Source organism: Chlorocebus sabaeus, chromosome 26 (genome assembly GCF_047675955.1).
Source record: "Chlorocebus sabaeus isolate Y175 chromosome 26, mChlSab1.0.hap1, whole genome shotgun sequence".
Lineage (NCBI taxonomy): Eukaryota > Metazoa > Chordata > Mammalia > Primates > Cercopithecidae > Chlorocebus > Chlorocebus sabaeus.
Window position 1 is genome coordinate 2,108,923 of NC_132929.1, and position 24,789 is coordinate 2,133,711.

Sequence of the window (24,789 nt, forward strand, 5' to 3'; positions counted from 1 at the left end):
TATCCATCCAGGGCCAGCCCCATCTCAGGACTGGCGCTGCACCTTAACCAGAAGTCAAACGTTCTCAGGGTGCCCAGGGCTGTGGAGACACCTGCTAACAAAGTAAGTTGAGTCATTATTGGTGCACACACATTCAGTGTGTCTTAATTAATTTATAGGAGGGATATTTTATAAATGCTTGAATGGCTATAAATCTCAACTCCTACTGAGTGTAGTTTTCTAAAGTCAGATTACATCAAATTATAACCAGAAGGGGCTCGGTGAGCTTAGAAGCTGCACCAGGGCTGAAGATTTCGGTGATGTGAGAAGTTGAGTGTTACCACCTTCGGTCTGTGGGGTTCACCCACAGCCCAGGACGCTTCTGCATCCCCTGGATACGGGGCTGTGTCTCTGCAACCCTACTGGAAGCTATTTCCGCAAGCTCTGACCTCTCCACCAATACCCCCTCCTCCTCCTCCTCCTGCCAACACATTCGGTCTAGATGTGCTGATAATGCTGGCTGTGCCACAGCCAAGGGCCAGTGCCAGGAGACAGCCTGTGTCTCCCCGGTGTGTGCTAAGCTAATCAGGACGAGGTTTCCCACCACGCAGCCGCAGGGCGCACCGCGCACAGCGCAGGGGGAGGAGCCTGCTGGCCAGGCGCCGTAGCTGGGCCACGTCATTTCCGCTAGGGGCCACGCCCCCCAAACCACAGAGCACGCCTCCTCCTGCCCCGGGCCACGCCTCCCTGGAGCTGCCCTCCTCCCCAGGCCCCGCCCCTGGTTGCCACTGCTTCGCAAAGCCCTGCGCCTCCAGGCAGCTGCTGCCCCCCACACTCCACCCCTGCGCCTCCCCCAGCGTTGGCCTCCCCTGTAAAGAGCAGAGATGGAGAAGAAGCAATAGTTACGACTCGGGTTAGCCTGGCGGAGGCTCTCGGAGTCTTTGGGACCTCAGCACCGGAATACCAGGAGACTCCCTCGGGTCCCCATGTGGGCCAGCTACCAGACAGAAGCGGTGGAAGTCGGGGTCGTGGGCTCTCTGCAGAGTCACAAGGAGTGGGGACGCTCTTGCACCTGACTCCCGCACACCGCCCAGCTCTGATTTCCAAGGCCTCAGAGCCTCTGTTTGAGGACTGCCGTTTAGGCCTCTGCTGGCCCCCGTTTTTCTCTCTAGGGCTCCCTCAGCTACCCTAGGGGGTCACCAACCTAGGTAGAAGGTGAGGTTCACCCTGTGGAGCTGTCTCCTCTGCCTCGCCCTGTGACACTGTTTTTTTGTGAAAATAGCTGTGTGGGGTAAGTTGATATCAGGAACTGCTTCGTCCAGATGTCCATACCCACGACTGGCCCTCCAGGGGCAGCCGCCCTGCCCTTCACGTAGCTGAATCTTTTACTTCTAGGTTCAGATCAGATGGTTGTTTGTCCAAGAATTCATCTGTAGTCATCCTTCCCGGAAGTGGCTTTTTCTGATTACCATATCCCTTCGTGTTTAGTATAGCACTTAACCTAGATTGCTTTTGAATTCTTGGAACCTGCAATTATTGTCTCTGCCACATGGCCAGTCCCTTAGGGCCCATAGTGCCTGTAGTTCATCTTCGCCTCCCTCAAGTTGTGTAGCAGGCAGTAAGCACTCAATAAACATTTTCTGAATAACTGAGTAAATACAGGTACACCTCCAGAGATACTTCAGGTTCTGTTCCAGACCACTGCGGTAAAGCAAATATCATGAAGTGAGTCACACATTTTTTGGTTTCCCAAGATATATAAAAGTTATGTTTACACTGTATTGTAGTCTATTAACTGTCCAATAACATGTCTATAAAATGTACATACCTTAATTAAAAATACTGTGTTGCTAAAAATGCTAACAATCATTGAGCCTTCAGAGAGTCATGATCTTTTTGCAGGTGGAGTGTCTTGCCTCAGTGTTGATGGCTGCTGACTGATCAGGGTGGTGGTTGCTGAAAACTCTGGCAGTTTCTTTAAATAAGGCAACAATGAAATGTATTACTTTGACTATTTCATGAAAGATTTATCTGTAGTATTGGATGCTGTTTGGTAGCGTTTTACCCACAGTAGAACTTCTTTCAAAATTGGAGTCAGTCCTCTCAAACCCTGCCACTGCTTTATCAACTAAGTTTATGTAATATTCTAAATCCTTTGTTGTCATTACAACAATGTTCACAACATCCTCACCAGGAGTAGATTCCATCTCAAGAAACCACGCTTTGCTCATCCATAGGAAGCAACCCCTCATTCATTCAAGTTTAATCATTAGATTCCAGAAATTCAGGGACATCGTCAAGTTTTACTTCTAGTTCTCTTGCTGTTCCCATCGCATCTGCAATGACTCGAACCCCTCAAAGTCATCCATGAGGGCTGGAATCCACATCTTCCAAACTCCTGTTGGTGTTGATATTTTGACCTCCTCCGATAAATCATGAATGTTCTTACTGACATCTGGAATGGTGAGTCCTTTCCAGAATGTTTTCAGTTGACTTTGCCCAGATCCATCAAAAGAATCACTGTCTATGGCAGCTATAGCGTTATGAAATGTATTTCTTAAATAATAAAGCTTGAAAGTCAGTTTCTCCTTGATCTATGGGCTGCGGAATGGATGTTGTGTTAGCAGACTTGAAAACAGCATCCATCTCTTTGTACATATCCATTAGAGCTCTTGAGTGACCAGGTGCATTGAAAATGAGCAGTAATATTTTGAAAGGAATGTTTTTTTCTGAGCAGAAGATCTCAACTGTGGGTTGAAAATATTCAGTTTTGTAAATACGTGTTGACACCTAGGTTTTATTGTTGCATTTATTGAGCATAGGCAGAGTAGCTTAGCATAATTCTTAAGGGCCCTAGGATTTTCAAAAGGGTCGGTGAGCATTGGCTTCAACTTAAAGTCAGCAGCTGCAGTTAGCCCCTAACAAGAGAGTCAGCCTGTCCTTTGAAGCTCCGAAGCCAGACATTGACTTCTGTTTTGCTATGAAAGCCCTGCATGGCATCTTCTTCCATTAGAAAAGACTTCTTCCAAAGTCTACATGAAAACCTGTTGTTGAGTGTAACCACCTTCATCAGTGATCTTAGCAGGATCTTCTGGATAACTTGCTGCAGCTTCTCTGTCAGCACTTGCTCCTTCACCTTGCACGTTTATGTTATGGAAATGGCTTCCTTGCTTAAACCTCATGAATCAATCTCTCCTGTCTTCTAACTTTTCTTCTGCAGCTGCCTTACCTCTTTCAGCCTTTACAGAATTGAAGAGAGTTAGGATTTTGCCCTAGATTAAACTTTGACTTAAGAGAATGTTGTGGTGGGTTCGATATTCTATCCATATCAGCAATAAGGCTGTTTGACTTTCTTACCATTCACTGGAGTAGCACTTTGAATTTCCTACTAAAACTTTTTATTTGCATTCACAATTTGGCTAACTGGTAGAAAAGGCCTAACGTTAGGCCTCTAAAACGTTTTTGCACATCAGTCATTTGACCTGCCTCCCTCACTAAGCTTAATCATTTTTAGTTTTCATTTACCGTGAGAGACTCTTCCTTGCACTTGAAGCCTTAGAGGCCATTGGAGGATTACTAACTGGCCTCATTTTGATATCGTTGTGTCTCAGGGAATAGGGAGGCCCAAAGAGAGGGAGAGATACAGGGTGAAGATTCAGTTGGTAGATCAGTCAGAGGACACACGACATTTGTACGATGTTTGCCGTCTTCCGTGGGTGCTATTCCTGGTGCCCCAGAGCGATAATAATAGTAATATCAAATGTCCCTGATTATAGGTCACCATAACCAATACAAAAATAATGAAATACTGAGATTGAAATCTTGTGAAAATTACCGAACTATGACCCAGAGACATGAAGTGAGGATATGCTGTTGGGAAAACAGTGCTGATCGACTTACATGCTCAACGCTGGGTTGCCACAAACCTTCGATTTGTTAAAAATGCAATATCTGTGAAGCACAGTAAAGTAAAGGCAAAGCCTGTATCTGGTGATACGGATATTTTCTTGTGCATCCTGGGGGTCTGGCAAAAGAGGGAATGGTAGCAACTCAGTTGGTAGAGGACGCAGGCTGCTTCTGTAAACGGTATCAACTATCTGTCTCATTTGGTGTCCACTGCTACCTCCCCAACCCCTTGTCAGCCAGCAGGAACCACAGCAACGGGCCCACCCTGCCCCAGAATGGCCAGTTTGGCTCTTCTTTGAGAAGCTCCACCCTTCCCAGTCATTTCTTATTTTCGTACCCAGACATCACCTGAGTCCACCTCGAGCATTAAGGTTAAAGAACAAAGGCTTAATTTCCATTTCATGTTCTGTGAGGAGTCCAGTGTCCCCTCTGCTCCCCACGGCCAATATTCCTTTAATCCTTGGAGCTTTTAAAGTCTAAAGGATCTTCCGTTTCTGCAGACGGGCTGGGAATTCAAATTCTGACAGACACTGCATCCCATGCAAATTCCATCTCTTTGTGACTCTGCTCTTCTCTTTGGTTCATGCCACATCACTGCAAATGTAAAAATTGGTAACTTCCCTGGATGCATGGGATGCACTGAAGGAAAGGATACTTTTACAAAGCATCTTTCTGTAGCGACTATGCTAAATGTTTGGTGATGGGTTGGGCGTGGAAGGAGGAGTTGGTGGTACCGGAGTTCTGATTACTCTTTTTGAAGAACCCCTGCATGACCTGACTCTCCATGCTCAGAGATATCCTTTCAAAGCCCCACCCTGCCAAGCTCACTCCCCTTTATTATGAGGAACTGTTTAGCTCCCACCCCTTGGAGCTTCCACATTGAGAGCCAGATGCCCAAACTTCAAGTCCCGCTGTCCCGGGTTACTTGTGTTTGAGGGAGTGGAGGGAGCGGATGAGGAGCAAGTTACTTCAGCTCTTCAATTTTTGTTACTTCATCGATATAGGATAATAATTATAATACCTGCTTCGTAGTTAAATGAGGTGCTAGGCAGCACGGGGCCTGGAGTTTGCTGAAGGATCATGCACACAAGCGGCTGCCCGCTGTTGCTCGCTCAGTGCTCACCACTGCATGTCACAAGGGGTGGCACCGTGGCCCCCAGAACAGGAAAACCCTGCATTTGCTACTCCCAGCTGCACGAGAGTGGAGGGAGGCTTGGACCTTTCCACCATCCCCTTCCCTTTCTTTGCCAGCTAGTAAGTATCCCAGAAAAGAAGGAGGACACTGACTTGTGCCCCCACTGATGTGATAGTCCTTGCCATACATGGCTGATCACATGCAGCGGGTTTGGATTTACATACCAGCTTTTCCCTCCTGCTGTTACCTAAGCTCTTACCCCCTAGTCCACTCAAGTCACCTCAGCAAACACCCGAGACCCAAACTGAGAGGCGCTGCTGATGGTGCGGAGAGCGACACAGTCCAAAATAAGACGCGGAGCCCAAGCTGTCAGGCTGTGAGTGACAGCTGGCTCCCAGGGCTGACGGACGAGTTCTCTCCCTTCTCGTGGCAAGCCTTGTGCAAGCCCATCCAGAGGGGCTCTGAGAAGGGCGCCAGACATCGCGACTCAGGCGTAAGGATGCGGGGTTAGGAGTAAAGAAAGAAACAAGGGAAACTTCTATTTTAACACGAATGTCACATGGAGGGTGATAGTAGAGAAACCCTGTGGTTGCCACTGCTAACACACGTCCTTTTGTTGTGAAACCACAGCTTCGCGCGCCTCAGTTCCAGCGCACCACCCACACCAGCGAAAGGTAGTGGTGATGAAGGGGCGGCATATGCCCTGGGAAGGTGCATTCTCATCCTGATGTTCCGCATCAGCCCAGTGTCCAAGAACCTTTCAGGCCTTTGCTTTACCCACCACTCAGCACTGTCCACTCCTCGGAGGCCCCTGCACGCCATCCCTTCTACCCCTTGAACTCACCATTGCTACGCTAGTTTTCCTCACAAGTGGCTTTGTGTTTTAAAATGGAGGTTTTATTATTATTTAGGTCAGGCAAGGCCGACAGATCAGGAGACGACTGCCATTGAGAAGAGTGTGTTCCTCCCAGTTCCGGGGTAGCAGGGAGCCACACTATGCCATGGGGGCTGTTCAGGGAGCGCCAGGGTGGGTCAGGCAGCGGAGGGAGGGGAAATGCCTTTATTGTGGTTGCTGGGAAGGAATGGGTGACACGGGGGGAGCAGGCTCAGAATTGGCCAGTTTAAATAATTTCAGGCCCATGGGGCACAGGGGCTGTCTGTACTTGTCCAGTACCTGGACCTAGGGCAGTTTAGGCGGGTGATAGGGACCCCAGAATGTGCAAGCTCAGTAAAAGAGGAGGTTGGAGTCTTAGCCGCTGAAATCTATGCCCTGTGAATTTATGGCATAATAGGTATAAAAAATAAAAGACCTCTGGACTGTAAAAACAAACAAAAGAAGTGGCTGGGGTGTGGGTTCTGGACTGGTTGGTTTGTATGTATGTGAAAGCTACATTCCTAGGAGAGTTGCTTACCATCTCTAGGAGTCAGCCAGCCCTGGAAGGGCCCCTCCCTCCAAGGTCCACAGGGTCGCAGATCCAAGCATCAGAATACAGAAATAAAAGACATGGTTAATACTCTTGGTCATGGCTCTCTGCTCCGTGGAAACTGTCCGTGGCTTTCATTGGCTGCGAAGGTGGCATTCTGGTTTCCACCTTCTGGTCACTGCCCTGGGGTCTAGCCTGACCCATTGCTCTGCTCTCTTTTCCCCATAAACCCAGCATTCCAGCCAAACTGCGCTCCACAGACTTTCTCATCAGGCCCTTAAAAGCAACGGCCCGTGTGTTTTCGATGTGCCCTGTGTGCTGTCTGCCTAGCCGAGGCTGATCTTTAGTGCCATCTGCTCTGTGAGAATCTTCCATGGGTGGTGGTGGTGAGGGCCCCCACAGGTTATTACTAGGCACAGAGCTCTGCCCACGAACGTGTCTGGGGAGAAAAATGCCTGCTTCTTTTCGTCTGCTTCAATGCTGCCTCTCCTTTAAGTTGAAGACAAGGCCTCTCTAAAGACTGTCCAGCCCATTTGGACTTTCTTGCCTTTCCTTCTACTCTTAATTTTTATGAGATTCGAAGCTTAAAAATGTATTTTGTTTATGGTGCTATAGTACAAGCTGTTTTTGTTTCCCCCTCTTGTGGCAAGCACCTGAAGACAAACCCATGTCCCCTATCCATCTCTAAGCCTCTGTATTCCAGCACTACCGAGAGCAGCAATAGACACTCATCAGGTTAGCAACACCGTGAACTGCCCTGTGAGAAGCAAAGAGAATACTGGAACGGTTGTCAGGAGGCTGTGTCTAGGCTGGATTCTTCAGCTGATTAGCTCTCCACCTCTCGCTGCCTGCAGGTGATGAGGATGTTTACAGACATAATCTTAAAGGGTGTGAACTCAGAAAGCTGCTTGTGCAGAATGGCAGCGATTTTTTTCCCTCCGTGGTTGGAGAATTTACCTCCTAACTTTTGATTTTCCAGCTTGTATCCTTCCACAGAGGCGTTCGAAATGTCCTGTGAATATCACCAGATGTTTAGACTTGGTCATTCTAGAACTGAATGGTGATTGCCCCCAACAAAAAGAGAATTTCTTTTGTTCCCCCATGTCTAGCCTCTGATTCGTCTTTTTTTCCACTTTGTTCTTGAACTAACTGCTTTGGCAAAACAAAAGCAGAACCATCACGTCGATATTTGGTAATTTTGTGGGCAAGCCTGTGGACAACACCATGGCCCTGTCTGTCTTCCACCTCGCACATCCTGCTTTGACCTCAGGGTCCCATTTACCCCAGGTGAATATCTCATCATCTCCAGGTGATTCTATGGTCCACTTAATGTAGAAACGGCCACGGCAAGCTGGAGGAAAACAGAAGTACCATAGGTAGGGCATGGAGACCTCCCACAGGCCCTGGCGTCTCCGGAGGACGTTTATGGCGGGTTTGTATTTATAACCCTCATGGAGGGCAGCACCAGAGGAATGTGGCTCAAATTGCAGAGACAGAGTTTGTAGACAGAGCTCATCTGTCGTGGGTGGTTAAAGCACCTGTCTGCCTGCTGGGAGAGGGAACATCCATGGGAACAATCTAGTTCCCCGCCAGCAACCTGATTTTACAATGACTTTTTCCCCTTTATTTCTATGCTGTTATCTGTTAAATGCCAGTTTGCCTAGTGTGCTTCTTACCTAAGTAAAACAGAGGACATCTATACATGACACACACAGATTCGTGTCCCTATTAAAGCTGGTATTTGCATTCACAAGAAAGCAGCCATTGCTTCCCGTCCTGCAGAAAAGTGACATCCATTTCTCCTGGTTATTCACTGCAGAGCCTAGATTGCAACCTGAATTTGGCTGATCGTGGAGGAAATACGCCTGTGGATGAGTACAAACTAACTTTCTTTCTTTTCTTTTCCCCCCAGGATTATACCTTAACCATGTATTTTCAACAATATTGGAGAGATAAAAGGCTCGCCTATTCTGGGATCCCTCTCAACCTCACGCTTGACAATCGAGTGGCTGACCAGCTATGGGTGCCCGACACATATTTCTTAAATGACAAAAAGTCATTTGTGCATGGAGTGACCGTGAAAAACCGCATGATCCGCCTTCACCCTGATGGGACAGTGCTGTATGGGCTCAGGTCTGTGTGCCTCTTCAGGGCCAATTTTGCTGTTGCATGGTGCATGGGTGTGGAATATCTCACTTGAGATGTTTATCGTAAGTGAGGCAATGACCTCAGATTAATTAGGAAGCATCTATGAAGCACTTTAAGCTTTGCAGAAAAAAAAAAATCTCATAACCATAAAATTTGGGGCATTACTGTTACTATAAATAGCCATCAAGCAGTTGAAAACAGCCACCTTTGGATCAATTGTATATAATTGAATTGCCACGTCTGAGAACACAGATTCCCTCAGGATGGATTTTCCGTATCATAGCCACAGAGCCCTGTAATTAATATCGCCCTGACACTGCAGTGGCTTCAGCGAAGCTTTTTTCAAAGCTGTCTGCACAGTTGAAAAAAAACGTCTGTTGCGCAGATTGTAGGGTTTACTCTCCACGGAGCTTTACTGAGGTAGTGCCACGAATATTTATGGGAATGACTAAGCGAGAGGTTTCCTGATGAGAAACATCTCTCTCCAGCGCTCATAATCACTGAAATCAGGCAACCAGGCTGCCTTCCTAAGTCCCAGTGAGGAGGCCCTGGGCTTCCCTGGTTGCCTGGAAACCACCAGACCTTTCCATGGGGCTCCATCCCAGCTGGTGGTCAGTTATTTTGAATATCACCTTGCTAAATGGTGCCCTTGCATAGATTTTGCCTGATTTTGGGTTTGCTTTGTTGTAGAACAGTCTTTTGTGTGTATGTGTGTCTGCTTCTCGAACTCCTGGCCTAAAAGTGCCCTTGAGACCCTCTAGCCGGGGCTCTCGGTGTTGAGTGGGACACATGTGGGTAGCTTGGAGAAAAGATGTATCTGAAAGTGTTGTGAGCCCAGAGCCTTTGAACTAAGACTCTAACAGCTATAAGCAAAATCTTAACCGTATATATTTAAATCCACATCCCTGTGACTGTCATGCCTCAAGACGGGTAGAGTGAATGATTTAACATTGCCTCAAATAGAACGTGTGAGTGATTTTCTCAGAACCACACTTTAGAGAGTAGAATTTGGGATTTTAGCAAAATCAGATGTTTTTAATGGTAAGCGGCACACGTCACCCAAGCCATGGTCTTCCTTTAGAAGGAGTCTAGCCTGGAGTTTCTTTGGGAGGTTTTCAGCGTTTTATGTTTTCGCCTGAAGATGAGACCTATGGTTGTAAGGCTCTGAAGGTTCGGGTTCTGGTAAGTGCATCAGCTGTACAAACCGACTCTTCAGACGTCTTGGGAATGTAGAATGAGGAGCCATTTACCTGCTCCCATCCCCAAAAAAACTGAAGTGAAAGAAGCTATGTGTGTGTAAATGCGTGTGAGTCTGTGTGTGTGTGTGTGTGGGTTGAGTTGTGTGTGTGGGGTATGTGATGTGTGTGTGTGTGGTGTGTGTTGGGTTTGTGTGTGTGTGGTATGTGTTGTGCTGGTGTGCATTGTGCATGTGTGTGTGGTGTGTGTTTTGTGTGGTAATGTGTGTATTGTATGTGTGTGCACGTGTGTGTGATGGGGAAGAGCAAAAAGAAGCAAATATCAATAAAAATTAATGTAGGAATTTTTGACTTTTTAAACAAAACATGCTATTTGGGTTTTCTCCACTTTATTTTTGCATTCTTTATTTTTTTTCTTTTTACCAGAAATAGAGTATGTCAGTCTGTCTGTGTATGTCTTTGTTAAAAGCAAAGAGCTTTAACTCTGTTAAAATAGAATTATGTAATACATATAAAAACTCTGTCATAAATTCCCCAACTCTTGGAAAATGTTTAGGTAAGAGTAAGATAAACCAAGAAAATAAAAATTGCTTGGTCTGTAAGTTTATATGTAAACGTTAAATAATAATGTAATAATAAGCCATGGGAGACCTTTAGTAGTAAACTTTGTACAATAACCTAAAAAAGCCGTAGTCAATTTATATCCATTATGCCTCTCAAACGTCTCTTAAATCAAGAAATGGATTTTTAAGTAAGTAGCTGGGTTTTTTTCAAGTGTGGTATAGGTATACTCCTTAGCTCTTTATTTACAGCATCATAGTTTTGAAACAGTTCTTCGGAGTTACATAGACCTGGATAAGCTGTCATAAAGAATCTCCAAAGTATAGACTGACCACAACATTCTTCATGTGTTTAGCAGCTAAACTTGTGTCATCTGCTCATTAGAAATTGGCTATTCTAGAAATTTCTGCCTTGATATTTAAAAAACACGTAGCTCTAGAGATTGATTTGAACTTCTGGACGAAAGAACAAATTAAAAATTCTCAACACTGATCATTAAACTCATATACACGTATTCTTTGCTATCCTGTGTAAACTTCAGTACCATTTATATATTTTACATGTGACCTTTGATAAAAATCAAGGTGTGAGTGCTCACTTGGATCAGCCACCCTCCATCCTCTCCTTGGCCCCAAGGCCCACCTTCCCTCCCGGTCTTTTTACTGTTGCACTGGCTGGATGGTGACATGGCGGGCCAGGAGCGGGCCAGGAGTGGGCCAGTGTGTGTAATCCAACAATACCTTGCATCCTTTCGGTAAATAGGTACTATGGCCTTGGCCTGGAGGAGGTCTGGCACAGCTGAGAACACTGAAATTAAATTCCCCGTGGTGGAAGGTTTGCAGAGAGCTGGGGTTGTTCCTGCTCTCCTGCTTGTAACGTACGGCTGGGGAAGGTCCTGCCCACAGAGATTGCTTTCCTACTCATTATGTGCGTGAAATACTGGTTGGACTGGCTGTATCACTGAGACCTTCAGCTTGAATTTCTCTCACCCCTGGACACTGGGATTGGCTCTCGCCTTGTCTGTCCAGCAGTGGCCTGCACTGGTAGGTCAGTCACCACTTAGCTCCTCTAGGCTTCTTTCGTTACTCATGCCCAGACGTTATGGGAACAGCATCAGTGGGCTTTTGCTTTGTCTAGGCTAGATGAAGACCTTTGGCTGTAGATGAGCTGTCCGTGACGTAGGTTTGTACGTCAACTCAGCCTTATTCTGGGAAATCATTAATCCTTAACTCTGATGACTCTGCAAAAGTAGTCACTGACCACTCATGCAGATGCTTGAGAGTGATCACATTCTTGTAGTGATAAAAGGTTGTTTTAAATCATGAGCCATTTTCCCCATGACTCTTGTAGCCCCTTGAGCTTGAAACGTGAGCTAACCCTAGCTTGCTCTTCTTAGCAGCTTGAGCTCAGCTGAATACGACCGTGAACTGAGATCCCTGCACGAGCTGAAGTCAGCATGTGATGGGAGAGAACGCCCTGGACAGGGCATGCCATCCTAAAATAAAACGTAAATCCTTGACAGTTTCCTTCGGACAGTCAAACCTTTTAAGGAACTAGGAAGATCTTGGCTGACTAAGAAACTAATGGGCCTTTGTCCTGTCCCAGTCACAGCTTTTCTGTTTGCTTTGATGCTGCACTGAAGTTTTCTTCTGTCTGTAAGAAGGCAGAATTATCATCCCTTTTCCTAACTTTCTTTTTCAGTGTCTTGGGCCTTGGATGTCATTGACCTTCTCACCTTGCATTATTAAGCGTACTTTGTAATGTGGTCTTTTCTTCATGCCATACGTGTTGTATCTTCCTATCATTTCTCTGATGCTATGAGTTGGCAAGGGGGGTTCACAAAATAGTATTCAGTTTGCTCCAAAAAGCACCTGGGAATCTGAGGCTGAGTCATCAAAACAACATAATCCATATTTTGCCTGAGAAGTGTATTGCAAAATCTGTTGGACCGTACATGATAAAGTTCTCACTTGTGGCTAAAAATTGCTTTAAGTTGGCAAAATTGCCATTTCTATACTTAAAGATTGAAAGCAATATTAAGATGAAGCCAGAACTTATATCAGATGATTCAAACGAACTCATCAAATTCGTTTGACTAGCATCTTATTCTGTAACTATTTTATACAGTGGTTCTGTTAAAATACTTTTCTCAGAAAAGATACCAACGCACAGAGTTATTAGGGCTCACATGATTTTTATGCAGCCGTCCCTAACTCCCAAACCCTTGTTTTGTCACCATCTCCCAAATTATCCAACTAAAAAGCATATTGATAAATTTCTTACCAGATGGGATTATGCCAGTTTACACTCCCACCAGCAATAAAGTATATATTAACTTTAGGACTGTGATACCTGCTTTGGAATTTATTTTTACTGAGGCCACTGTAAGTAATCTATCCATTTTCTTCATCTCTCAAGGCCGGTGAAGATCGCCTGACTTGCTTTAAGTTCTGGCTCATACACTTCTCTGCTCCCCACCCCCAGCATGTTTTATTCTTCTCCTCCTTATAAGGACTCTCTTACCTTCTCCGCAAACTCCCCCCTCACTTGGATTTGATGAGATTACTTCACACTTTAATTGGAAAACTTCATCTTTGAGTTACAAAGAGCCCACCTGAGCTATCTGGTGATCACTCTTTGCCTCCCCTGTCAAAATGGAGAGCAGCTCGGCGTCCTGACCATTTCCAAAATGAGCTTCGCCTTGGCACCCTGTCACTGCTGGAGGACTTGGCTCCTGCAGTCCTGACCTCTCCCTTTCTGCTCCTCTCCTCCTCCCTCATCATGCTTCCAGTACGCACACTTCCCTTCTGCTCTTAGAAACATCAGGCATGTCCCTGTCCTCGGGCCTTTGCACATGCCCTTGCGGGACACGGACTCCTCTGTGTCTAGACGGTTGTGTGTTCAGCATCATGATAATGTAATTAGTAACTAAGGATTGCTCAGCTGTCACACTCATAGGGAGAGCCCTTCGCTGATCATTCATTCACTTTCTGTTACGTTCCCTTTTGGGTTGTTATCATAGCACTTACCCAGAGCTGACATTATCCTGTCAGTTTATTGCATTTCTTATTTATTGACTCAGTGTTCCCATCCATGATGACAGGGAAGCCACCATGAGAATATAAACTCTTAGAGAAAAGGATGGTTTCTGTCTTGTTCATTATTCCATCCCCAAATTCTAGAGTAGTGCTTCATGAAAAAAAAAAAAAAAGTATGGCCTGAGCATTAACTTTGAATTCCATTTAGCCTTTCCATAGTACTTATATTTTCATATTTTCCATTTAGGTGTTCAATCCCTTGGAATTTATCTTGGTGTAGGATGTGATGTAGCTATCCCCTCCCTCCCTCCCTTCCTCCCTGCCTCCCTCCCTCCCTTCCTTCCTTCCTTCCTTCCTTTCTTTCCTCTTCTTTGTTCTTTCTTTCTTTTTGACTCTGTCACCCAGGCTGGAGTACAGTGGCACGATCTTGGCTCACCGCAACCTCCACCTCCCGGGTTCAAGTGATTCTCCTGCCTCAGCCTCCCAAGTAGCTGGGATTACAGCTGTGCACTACCATATCTGACTTAATTTTTGTATTTTTAGTAGAGATGGGGTTTCACTACGTTGACCAGGCTGCTCTCGAACTCCTGACCTCGTGATCCACCCGCCTTGGCCTCCCAAAGTGCTGGGATTACAGGCGAGAGCTACCGCGCCCAGCCTGTTTGTTTGTTTTGACACAGGGTCTTGCTCTGTTGCTCAGGCTGGAGTAGAGTGGCACAATCATGGTGCATTGATACTGCAACTCCCAGGCTCTGATGATCCTCCTGCCTCAGCCTCCTGCGTAGCTGTGACCAAAGGCGCAGGCCACCACACCCAGCTATTTTTTTTGTGTGTGTGAAGATGGGGTTTTATTATATTGCCCAGGCTGGTCTCAAACTTCTAGCTTCAAGCAATCCTCCAGCCTTGGCCTCCGAAAATGCTGGGATTACAGGCATGAGTCACCATGCCCTGTCCAATTTTTTGTTCTTAAATGCTTAGCTCTTTGTCCTAATACTTACCAGTTTATTCTTCTACATTAACTTTAGAATCATTTATTTTATCAGAGTCCTAAAAGTGTATCTTGTGTTGTTTGTTGGAATTATGCTCATTTAGCACTACTTTGGCAAGAGCAAAAGCTACACTATATTCAATGTTTCCTGCATGAGCATGGCATGTCTGCATTCATGTCTTTGTTTATGGCTTCTAGTAAAGTTTTGTCATTTACTCCATTGACTTCTAAACTTTCCATTTTTAACTTAACATTTCTTGCTAAACTTACTCCACTTTTTGAAAGTGTGTTGCTGTTAGAAGTAGAATCATTGCTCCATTATTTTTCTAGCTGGCTTTCCGTGGTATGTGGGAAGGCTCTTGGTCAATTTGTACATAACTACCTTTAAGTATGCATCTATCGAATAATATAGCCAGCCAGTCTCATGTTTCATTATTTTCAACAGTTTAGTTAATCCTGACAATTTTAGTCTTACAGTCATATTGCTTATAAGGATGATTTTTTATCTTCATTTTCAATTGTTTTTATTCTTACTTCTGTTTTTTTGTATTTTCACCTTCCAGAACAATGATAACCAGTGATAACAGTGTTAATATCAGCACATTTTTCATTGTAATGGGTGCTTCTCGTGGCCCACCATGAAGGATGAGCTGCACTTTTAGTTTAATGTAACTATTCCTTATTCTTTTTTTTTTTTTTTTTAAATTTATTTATTATTATTAAACTTCAAGTTGTAGGGTACATGTGCACAACGTGCAGGTTTGCTACATATGTATACTTGTGCCATGTTGGTGTGCTGCACCCATCAACTCGTCATTTACATCAGGTATAACTCCCAATGCAATCCCTCCCCCCTCCCCCCTCCCCATGATAGGCCCCGGTGTGTGATGTTCCCCTTCCCGAGTCCAAGTGATCTCATTGTTCAGTTCCCACCTACGAGTGAGAACATGCGGTGTTTGGTTTTCTGTTCTTGTGATAGTTTGCTAAGAATGATGGTTTCCAGCTGCATCCATGTCCCTACAAAGGACACAAACTCATCCTTTTTTATGGCTGCATAGTATTCCATAGTGTATATGTGCCACATTTTCTTAATCCAATCTGTCACTGATGGACATTTGGGTTGATTCCAAGTCTTTGCTATTGTGAATAGTGCTGCAGTAAACATACGTGTGCATGTGTCCTTATAGCAGCATAATTTATAATCCTTTGGGTATATACCCAGTAATGGGATGGCTGGGTCATATGGTACATCTAGTTCTAGATCCTTGAGGAATCGCCATACTGTTTTCCATAATGGTTGAACTAGTTTACAATCCCACCAACAGTGTAAAAGTGTTCCTATTTCTCCACATCCTCTCCAGCACCTGTTGTTTCCTGACTTTTTAATGATCGCCATTCTAACTGGTGTGAGATGGTATCTCATTGTGGTTTTGATTTGCATTTCTCTGATGGCCAGTGATGATGAGCATTTTTTCATGTGTCTGTTGGCTGTATGAATGTCTTCTTTTGAGAAATGTCTGTTCATATCCTTTGCCCACTTTTGGATGGGGTTGTTTGTTTTTTTCTTGTAAATTTGTTTGAGTTCTTTGTAGGTTCTGGATATTAGCCCTTTGTCAGATGAGTAGATTGCAAAAATTTTCTCCCATTCTGTAGGTTGCCTGCTCACTCTGATGGTAGTTTCTTTTGCTGTGCAGAAGCTCTTTAGTTTGATGAGATCCCATTTGTCAATTTTGGCTTTTGTTGCCGTTGCTTTTGGTGTTTTAGACATGAAGTCTTTGCCCATGCCTATGTCCTGAATGGTACTACCTAGGTTTTCCTCTAGGATTTTTATGGTATTAGGTCTAACATTTAAGTCTCTAATCCATCTTGAATTAATTTTCGTATAAGGAGTAAGGAAAGGATCCAGTTTCAGCTTTCTACTTATGGCTAGCCAGTTTTCCCAGCACCATTTATTAAATAGGGAATCCTTTCCCCATTTCTTGTTTCTCTCAGGTTTGTCAAAGATCAGATGGCTGTAGATGTGTGGTATTATTTCTGAGGACTCTGTTCTGTTCCATTAGTCTATATCTCTGTTTTGGTACCAGTACCATGCTGTTTTGGTTACTGTAGCCTTGTAGTATAGTTTGAAGTCAGGTAGCGTGATGCCTCCAGCTTTGTTCTTTTGACTTAGGATTGTCTTGGAGATGCGGGCTCTTTTTTGGTTCCATATGAATTCTTTTACGTCCATTATTTTTTGTTCCTGATATATACATTAATATCTGTAAGTCCACCAACACCACTATGCATTTTGTGCAATTTAGAAATTCACTTCAGGCATGTGACCAGTAAGCATGTTAGTGCTAATACTATCTATGCAGAGAAGTAAGTACAGTATGAAATAAAGCAATGAGAACATTTATGTGAAATGTGGATTCATGCTAAATCTGGCTTTAGGCTTAATAACGCTATTAAAAAGGAATTGTCAAACTGCCAATGTAGTTCATTACAATACTTCTTATTTTACTTTCATCACCGCTAAGAGCTTTAACTATGACCAATGTTAATTAAACCAGCTTCTCCAATTTTCTATCTAGTTTTAAAACAATTATTATCTAAATTTTTTCAACTTTCTAGTTCCTCTGCATGTGCATGAAGATAGACATAGAGAGAAACCAAAAAAAAGTATGTATGCCTTACACAGACATGCTTGGACTTTCTGTTTTCATAAATTTTCCGTTTTTTAAGTAACCAGTCATTTTACTTTAGGACAAAAATTTAACATACACCATAATTTGAATCAACTTTTAGACCAAATCTGAATTAGCAAAACTTATTCTTTTATTCAATAAGTACACATCTTCTTTGGCATATTTTATATACAAAACTTTTCACTGTAATTCTTATTGTTAATAATACTCAATTTTGTGAAAACCTATGAAGCAAGAAATCCTGAACTGCCTATCAAATGCTAGCATTTTCCATATAAGAACCATTCTGTAATGTATAGAAATGTTTCCTCACAATTTTCATTTGACTAGAAATGACCCAGACATCCAATGAACATCAAAAGAATTTTAAGATTTTAAATTACACAAAAAGTTCACCTACCAGGATTTATTCTATTTACATCTACTCAAGCCTTTCATTTTTGAAGAGTTTATCTAGATTCATTCTGAGAACAGAGATTATACAAAGCTACTTATCATTTCCAGTTACTTCCTTGTCCACCATTTTTTTAAATAGTCTGTGAACATCAGGTGTTCACCTGTGTAAGAACCTTAAGGTTAAATACATGGGTATTTTGGCCAGTAACTCAGAAGATACAGCTGTTTTCATTAAATCAACAACCCTAAATTAGCCATTTCTCAAACAATGTCACATAAACAAAGATCATTTTGTTTTGGCTGAGTTATGATTTTATAACCTTCTGTGCGAAATCCTGACACCTCAAAGTATCTAGCAGAGACAAATATAAAACCCAGACAAAAATGTATGCCGACAATTCTGAAGACATTTCTATTTTCATCTTTTACTTTGAAACTCTAGCAATGAGATAGCAATACAAACCCACCAGTTTACGAACAGGTTTACATGCTTAAAATTTGTTCTGATAGGTAATCCAATGAAGGCTGTGGACCACAGTTTTAGGTAAAGCAGTTTCCAGTTTTATTTATTTATTTTTTTATTTATATATTTATTTTTGAGACAGAGTCTCGCTCTGTCGCCCAGGCTAGAGTGCAGTGGCATGATCTCGGCTCACTGCAAGCTCCGCCTCCTGGGTTCACGCCATTCTCCTGCCTCAGCCTCTCAAGTAACTGGGACTATAGGTGCCCACCACCACGCCCAGCTAATTTTTTGTATTTTTAGTACAGATGGGGTTTCACCGTGTTATCCAGGATGGTCTCGATCTCCTGACCTTGTGATCCGTCCACCTCGGCCTCCCAAAGTGCTGGGACTACAGGCGTCAGCCACCGCGCCCGGCCTCCAGTTTTATTTTTAAAGGCCAAACTTCCCCAGGCTCCAGAGATCACTGGGGCCAAACAGCGCTACAGAAGATCATCACATAACTCCATCCCACTTTCCCACTGAACAGCAAAATGAGGTCCATAGGGAGCCCAAACTTCTCCAGATTCAAAAGAATACTGGGGTCAAACAGTATTATAAAAGAGTATCAGCTTATCAAATTCTGATTTCCCATGACTATGTCGATACACACACAATCAGTCACCAAAAACACAATCCAACTGCTGCAACAACCAACACATTTATGATCACAGAACCAAAATCTGTTACTGAAATACCAGGGGTTTGGTCTAGGTCTGGCTACAAGCCACGCAGAAAGCCAATCACCGAGATGAGTGTTGCCAAGGAAGAAGGCTTTCTCCAGATGCTTCAGCTGAGGACACAGGAGGTCAGTCTCAAACCCATCTCTTCAACCAACAAAAATTAGGGGTTTATATACAGTTTTTGCTATTACCTTTAATGGAAAAAAACACGATTACTTTTGCACCAACCTAATGTATTATCGGGGAAAAAAAAATCTATATATGGAAAAACAGGAATTAGGGAGGGATAAGGAAGAGGAGTTGGTCAACAGGAAGCAGATCAGGCAATCATGATGGGTGAGGGGTCTGGCATCTCATTGTCCAGATGTGGCGAGCCAGTAGGTTTCAGTTCCTTGATACTGTCTGCGGGGCCTGATGGTTGGTTTCCAGAGAAAATAACTCAGGTAAGACAAATGTAAGTTTCTCAAGTTTGAAGACAGGAAGGGTTAATTTCTATGGTTATTCAAAAGAAACTAAACAACAGTTCTATGGGACAACTGGGTCAGTTTCAGAATAATTAAATCAAGTGAGCTAACATATTTAGCTAGCTAGCTAGTATTTGAACTAAACTTTTTTTTTATGGTAAGCACATTTCAAATGTATTCTCTCAGCAACTTTGAAATGTATAAAACTCTATTATTAACTGTATTCACCATGCTCTTCAATGGAACTTAAAAAGAACATATTCTTCCTGCCTAACAGATTTTTTAAAAATAATATGGGAAGTCCTTTATTTTATTATGTGACACCATATAGCAGCTGCCTAACCACACAATGTAGATATGAATAGGGAAAATGGCTCAGAAATAGCAGTACTAGTGACTCAAGTAGTTAGCTTTATATGATAAAAGGAATGAGTTTTGACTGATTTACGGAAGTTTTAAAATACATTTTATATTGAGTAGATTTGTTTCATGGTTTCTTAAAAGAATTATTGTATTGAACCAAAAATAAACTAGATATAGTTTGTTCACAGACTGAATCTACCTTCGAAGACATGCTTACAAATTACCAGTTGATAGTCATTGCCCCATTCCCCCCATCCTCCGTTTGCTATAACCGCTGTTCTCTGCTAATGTGAGTTCGACTGTAGAATCCACAAATAACTGAGAATATGTGGTATTTCTTTCTGTGACTGGCATAATTCACTTAGTATAATGTTCTCCAATTCCATCAATGTTGTCCCAACTGACAAAATTTTTTTCTTTATTAAGAATGAATAGTATTCCACTGTGTGTGTGTGTGTGTGTGTGTGTGTGTGTGTGTGTGTATCATTTAAAAAATCAGTTTTTCTGTTGATGGACACTTAGGTTGATTCCCTAATTTGGCTACTGTTAATACTGCTTCAGTGAACTTGGGGGTGCTGACATCCCTTCAGTAAATTTATTTCAAATCTTTTGGGTAAATACCCAGAAGTGGGATTGCTGTAGCATATGGTAATTCTATTTTAAGTTTTTTGAGTTTTCCATAATGTTTTTCATAATGACTGCACTAATTTGCATTCCCACCAACAGTGTACAAAGGTTCCCTTTTTTCCACATCCTTGCCAACACTTATCTTTCATCTTTTTGATACTAATCATTCTGACAGGTGTTAGATGTTATCTCATTGTAGTTTCCATTTGTGTTTCCCTAATGATTAGTGATGTTGAACTTCTTTTCATATGTCTTGTTGGCTGTTTGCATTTCTCCTTTTGAGAAATGTTTCTTTAGGTCCTTTCTCCATTTTTTAAATTGACTTTTTTTGTTTTCTTGCTGTTGAGTTGTTTGACTTCCTTAAATATTTTGGATATTAACCCCTTAATGGGTGGATTGCTTGCACATATGTCTTCCAGTCTGTTGGTTGTCTCTGTATAGTGTTTATTGTTTTTGGTGCAGAAACTTTTTAGCTTGATGTAGTCTCATTTGTCTATTTTTGCATTTGTTGCATCAAATCAAATTTTAAAAATCATTACACAGCCTAATGTCATGTGGTTTTCCCCCATGTTTTCTTTTAGTAGTTTAACAGTTCCTAGTTACATTTAAGTTTCAATCAATTTTGAGCTGATTTCTTTATATGGTGTGAGTTAAGGGTCCAATTTCATTCTTCTGAATGTGGATATTTAGTTTTCTTGACATCATTTATGGAAGAGATTATCCTTTTCCCATTGCATATTCTTGGCACTGTTGTCAGAAATCAATTGAAAGTACATGAATCGGTTTATTCTGGGCTCTCTAGTCTATTTCATTGGCTGATTTGTCTCTTTTTTTTTCTTTTTGGTCAGGCCCATACTGTTTTAATTGCTATAGCTTTGTAGTATAGTTTGAAATAAGGTAGTGTGATATCTCCAACTTTGCTCCTTTTGCTATGATTACTTGGTTTTGGGGTTTTTTTTTTTTTTGGTTCCATATGAATTTTATAATTTTTGTTTCTATTTCTATGGAAAACTACGTCAGAATTTTGATAGGGATTACAATGAATCTATAGATCATTTTGAGTAATGTGGACATTTTAATAATAGTAATTCTTCTAATACAGATATATTTCATTTGTATCTGTTTAAATTTTTTTTTCATGAATGTTATAGTTTGCAGTATATAGGTCTTTCATTTCCTTGGTTAAATTTATTCCTAAGTATTTTATTTTACTTTATTTGAAACTATTGTAAATGGGATTGTTCCCTTGATTATTTTTTTCAGATAGTTTAGTGTTAATTTATAGAAACACTACTATTAATGCTTTTGTAAGTTGTTTTTGTTTCCCGTGACTTACCTGGTTTTTTTGTTTGTTTGTTTTGGTTTAGTTTTTTGTTTGGCGAGTGTTTTTTTAGACAGGGTCTCCCTTTGTTACCCAGGCTGTAACGCAGTGGTGCAATTATAGTTCACTGCGACCTCAAACTCCTGGGCACACGGGATCTGCCCACCTCAGGCTCCATAGTAGCTGTCACTAAAGGTGTGTGCCACCACACCTGGCTAACTTAAAAAGACTTTTTGTAGAGATGGGTCTTGTTATGTTGCTCAGGTTACTGTAGAATTTCTGGCCTTTAACAATCCTTTTGCTACATTGATTTTACTTTTAAATTAGTTATATCAGTTCTTTGGTGGAGTCTGTATATATACACAGATAAAAGAAAAACTTAAGCCGAATTAAATGTAAGAGAGTTTAATTGAGCAATGAACAATTCGCGAATCGGGCAGCCCCTAGAATCACAGTAGATTCACAGAGAGTCCAGGGGTGCCCCATGGTCGGAACAAATTTATAGACCAAAAAGGTAAAATGAGGTACGGGAATCAGAAGTGAGGTACAGAAACAGCGAGATTGGTTACAGCTGGGCATTTGCCTTATTTGAATGCAGTTTGAACATTCAGCAGTCTTTGAGTGGTTGATAGGTAAGATGTTACTACCATCATCATGTTAGTTATTTTCTGGTTATTTTGTAGATACTTTGTTTCTTTCTTCCTCTTTTGTTGTCCTCCTTTGTGGCCGCTTTCTGTAGTAGTATGCCTTGAATCCTTTCTATTTTTTTTTTCTTTGAGGTGGAGTCTCGCTTTGTTACCCAGGCTGGAGTATAATGGTGCGATCTCAGCTCACTGCAACCTCCGCCTCCCGGGTTCAAGCAATTCTCCTACCTCAGACTCCCGAGTAGCTAGGATTACAGGCACCCAGCTAATTTTTGTATTTTTAGTGGGGATGGGTTTTCGCCGTGTTGGTCAGGCTGGTTTCAAACTCTTGACTTCAGGTGATCCGCCCACCTCGGCCTCCCAAAGTGCTGAGATTACAGGTGTGAGTCACTGCGCCTGGCAGAATCCTTTCTATTTTTATTTTGAGTTTCTTCTAAAGCTTTTTGCTTTGTGCTTACCATGAGCCTTATGTAGAACATCTTATAGCATCTCATTTCAAGCTGATAATAGCTAATTTTGATTACATACAACAGCTGTACACTTTTACCCCCCCCACACACATTTTATATTTTAATGTCAGAAGTTACCACATTTTGTGATGTGTTTCCCCTAACAATTTATGGTAGCTATAGTTGTTGTTAATAGTTTTCTTATTTAACCCTCATACTAGAGATAACATTATCTTACACATCATCATTACTAACCTAGAGTATTCTGAATTTGATACTGTTTTACTTATATGATTGAGTTTTATTCCTTCATATGTTGCATATTACTAATTTTTGGCTTTTTGTTTCAGTTTAAAGAATTCGCTGTAGCAATTTCTGTAAGGCAGATCTAGGGAATAGTGATGTCTTTTACATTGGTTTGTCTGGGAAAGTTTTTATTTCTTTGTCATTTCTAAATGACAGCTTAACTGGATAAATATTCTTGGTTGACAGTTTTCTTCTTTTATCATTTGGAATATATCACATCACTCTTTTGTGGAATGCAAGGTTTCTGTGGATAAGTCTGGTGATAGTTGTGTTGGCACCTCTTATATGTGATATGTTTCTTATCTCTGGATGCTTTTCTTCTTTTTCTTTGTTTTTGATCATTGGTAGTTTGATTATTATATGTCTTAGTGCACTTTTATTTGGAGTTGAATTTGATTGATGACTTCTGTGTTTCCTTTAACTGGGTGTCGATATCTATTACTAGATTAAGAAAGTTTTCAGCCACTATTTTTTAAAATATGCTTTCTGGCTTTTTTTTTTCTCTTCTACTTCTGCAAAACCTATTATGTGACTGTTTAGTCTCTTGATGGTGTTCTACGATACCCAGAAGCTTTCTTCATTCTTTTTAAATCTTTTGTTGTTCTTGTTTATCTGACTGGATAATTTCAAATATTTTATCTTCCAGCTCACTGATCCTTTCTTCTGCTTGATAGAGTCAGGTGTTGAAATTTTCTATTAAATTTTTTAGTTCAATCATTGTAGTCTTTATGTCACCGATTTATATCTGGTTCTTTTCTATTCATTCTACTTTTTTGTCAATATTTTGCTCTGAGTATTGTTTTTCATACTGTAGTAAATTTTATCTCTATATATCGTTTTACCTCACTGAACTTCTTTCTGAATATTATTCTTAATACTTTACTAGTCATTTTATAATCTCCGTTTCTTGGGGGTTCATTATTGGAGCTTTATTAGTTCTTTTAGAGGTGTCATGATTTCCTGATTCTTTTTAATCCTTGTGTCTTTCCATTGTTGTCTGCACATTTGAGGAGACAGCTCTTCTTCTGGCCTTTACAGGTGTTTTTGTTTTTGTTGTTGTTTTGTTCGTTTTTCTGTTTGACAGTGATAGACCTTCACTACCTCATCTTCTGTGCCTTCTAGCCTGTGATTCTGAAAGGCCAGCTCATGACAACCTTGCACAGGCAGAGCTTTTCAGTTCTGTGGTGCATGGGTCACTGCTGGGCCAGCTCATGACAACCTTGCACAGGCAGAGCTTTTCAATTCTGTGGTTGGTGGGTCACTGCCTTTGCTTTGATGTTGAATGAAGCTGCTGACGGTGCTCTACTCTCTGGTGAGGCTACTGGCTGGACTCTGCTCTCAGGCAGAGCTGCTGGCTGGGTACTATGATGGTTCCTGGTCAGGCTGCTTATGGACTGTATTCCCTGGCTGGGCACTTTTGCTATTTGGGATCTGTAGTTGAGCAGGGCTGCAGGCCAGGCCCTGAGGTTAGGTGGGGTCACTGTTCAGGATGAGTGGAGCCCATTCTGATGTGGAATCACCTTTTTGTTGAGTTCAGTAGCTGTTTGACCTCCCAACTCAAGCAGGTTTAGCCCCTTTCCATCTCTGGAATGTGCAAAGATAGAAGTTTCCTTACTGGGTGGGGTCATTGAGTGGACTTCTGGCTATATGGAACACTGCTTGACTTTCTGGTCTAAGCTAGTCTAGCCCCTTCACTTTTCTAAAGTGCATAGAAGCGGGAGTCTCCCTTCCTGGGCAAGGTCATTGTGCAGGCTCTTTGGTGAGTGGAATCATCTTGACTTCCTGGGTCAAGCTGGTCTAGCTTCCACACTTCTCCAAAATGTGCAGAGGTGAGAGTCTCCCTGCCTGGGCAGGGTCACTGGGTAGGCCCTGAGGCTGAGCATGTTCACTAGCCATCTAGAATCTCGAGCTAGGTTAAACCCCACTCTGTTTCTGAAGGCAACTGAATCAGCTTTGTGGGTGGTTTATGAGGTTG

The 24,789-nt window shown here is 42.3% G+C and overlaps 1 protein-coding gene across 2 annotated transcripts in view; it reads left to right on the forward strand.

Moving 5' to 3' along the window:
• The window catches only part of GABRB3 (gamma-aminobutyric acid type A receptor subunit beta3), a 224,558-nt gene that overhangs the window by 144,642 nt on the left and 55,127 nt on the right, over positions 1 to 24,789 (forward strand). For both annotated transcript variants that reach the window (XM_008017342.3, XM_073011981.1), the window contains one exon: positions 8,357 to 8,577. In XM_008017342.3, coding sequence (XP_008015533.1) covers positions 8,357 to 8,577 — 221 coding nt within the window. The remainder of the gene's footprint in view (positions 1 to 8,356; positions 8,578 to 24,789) is intronic.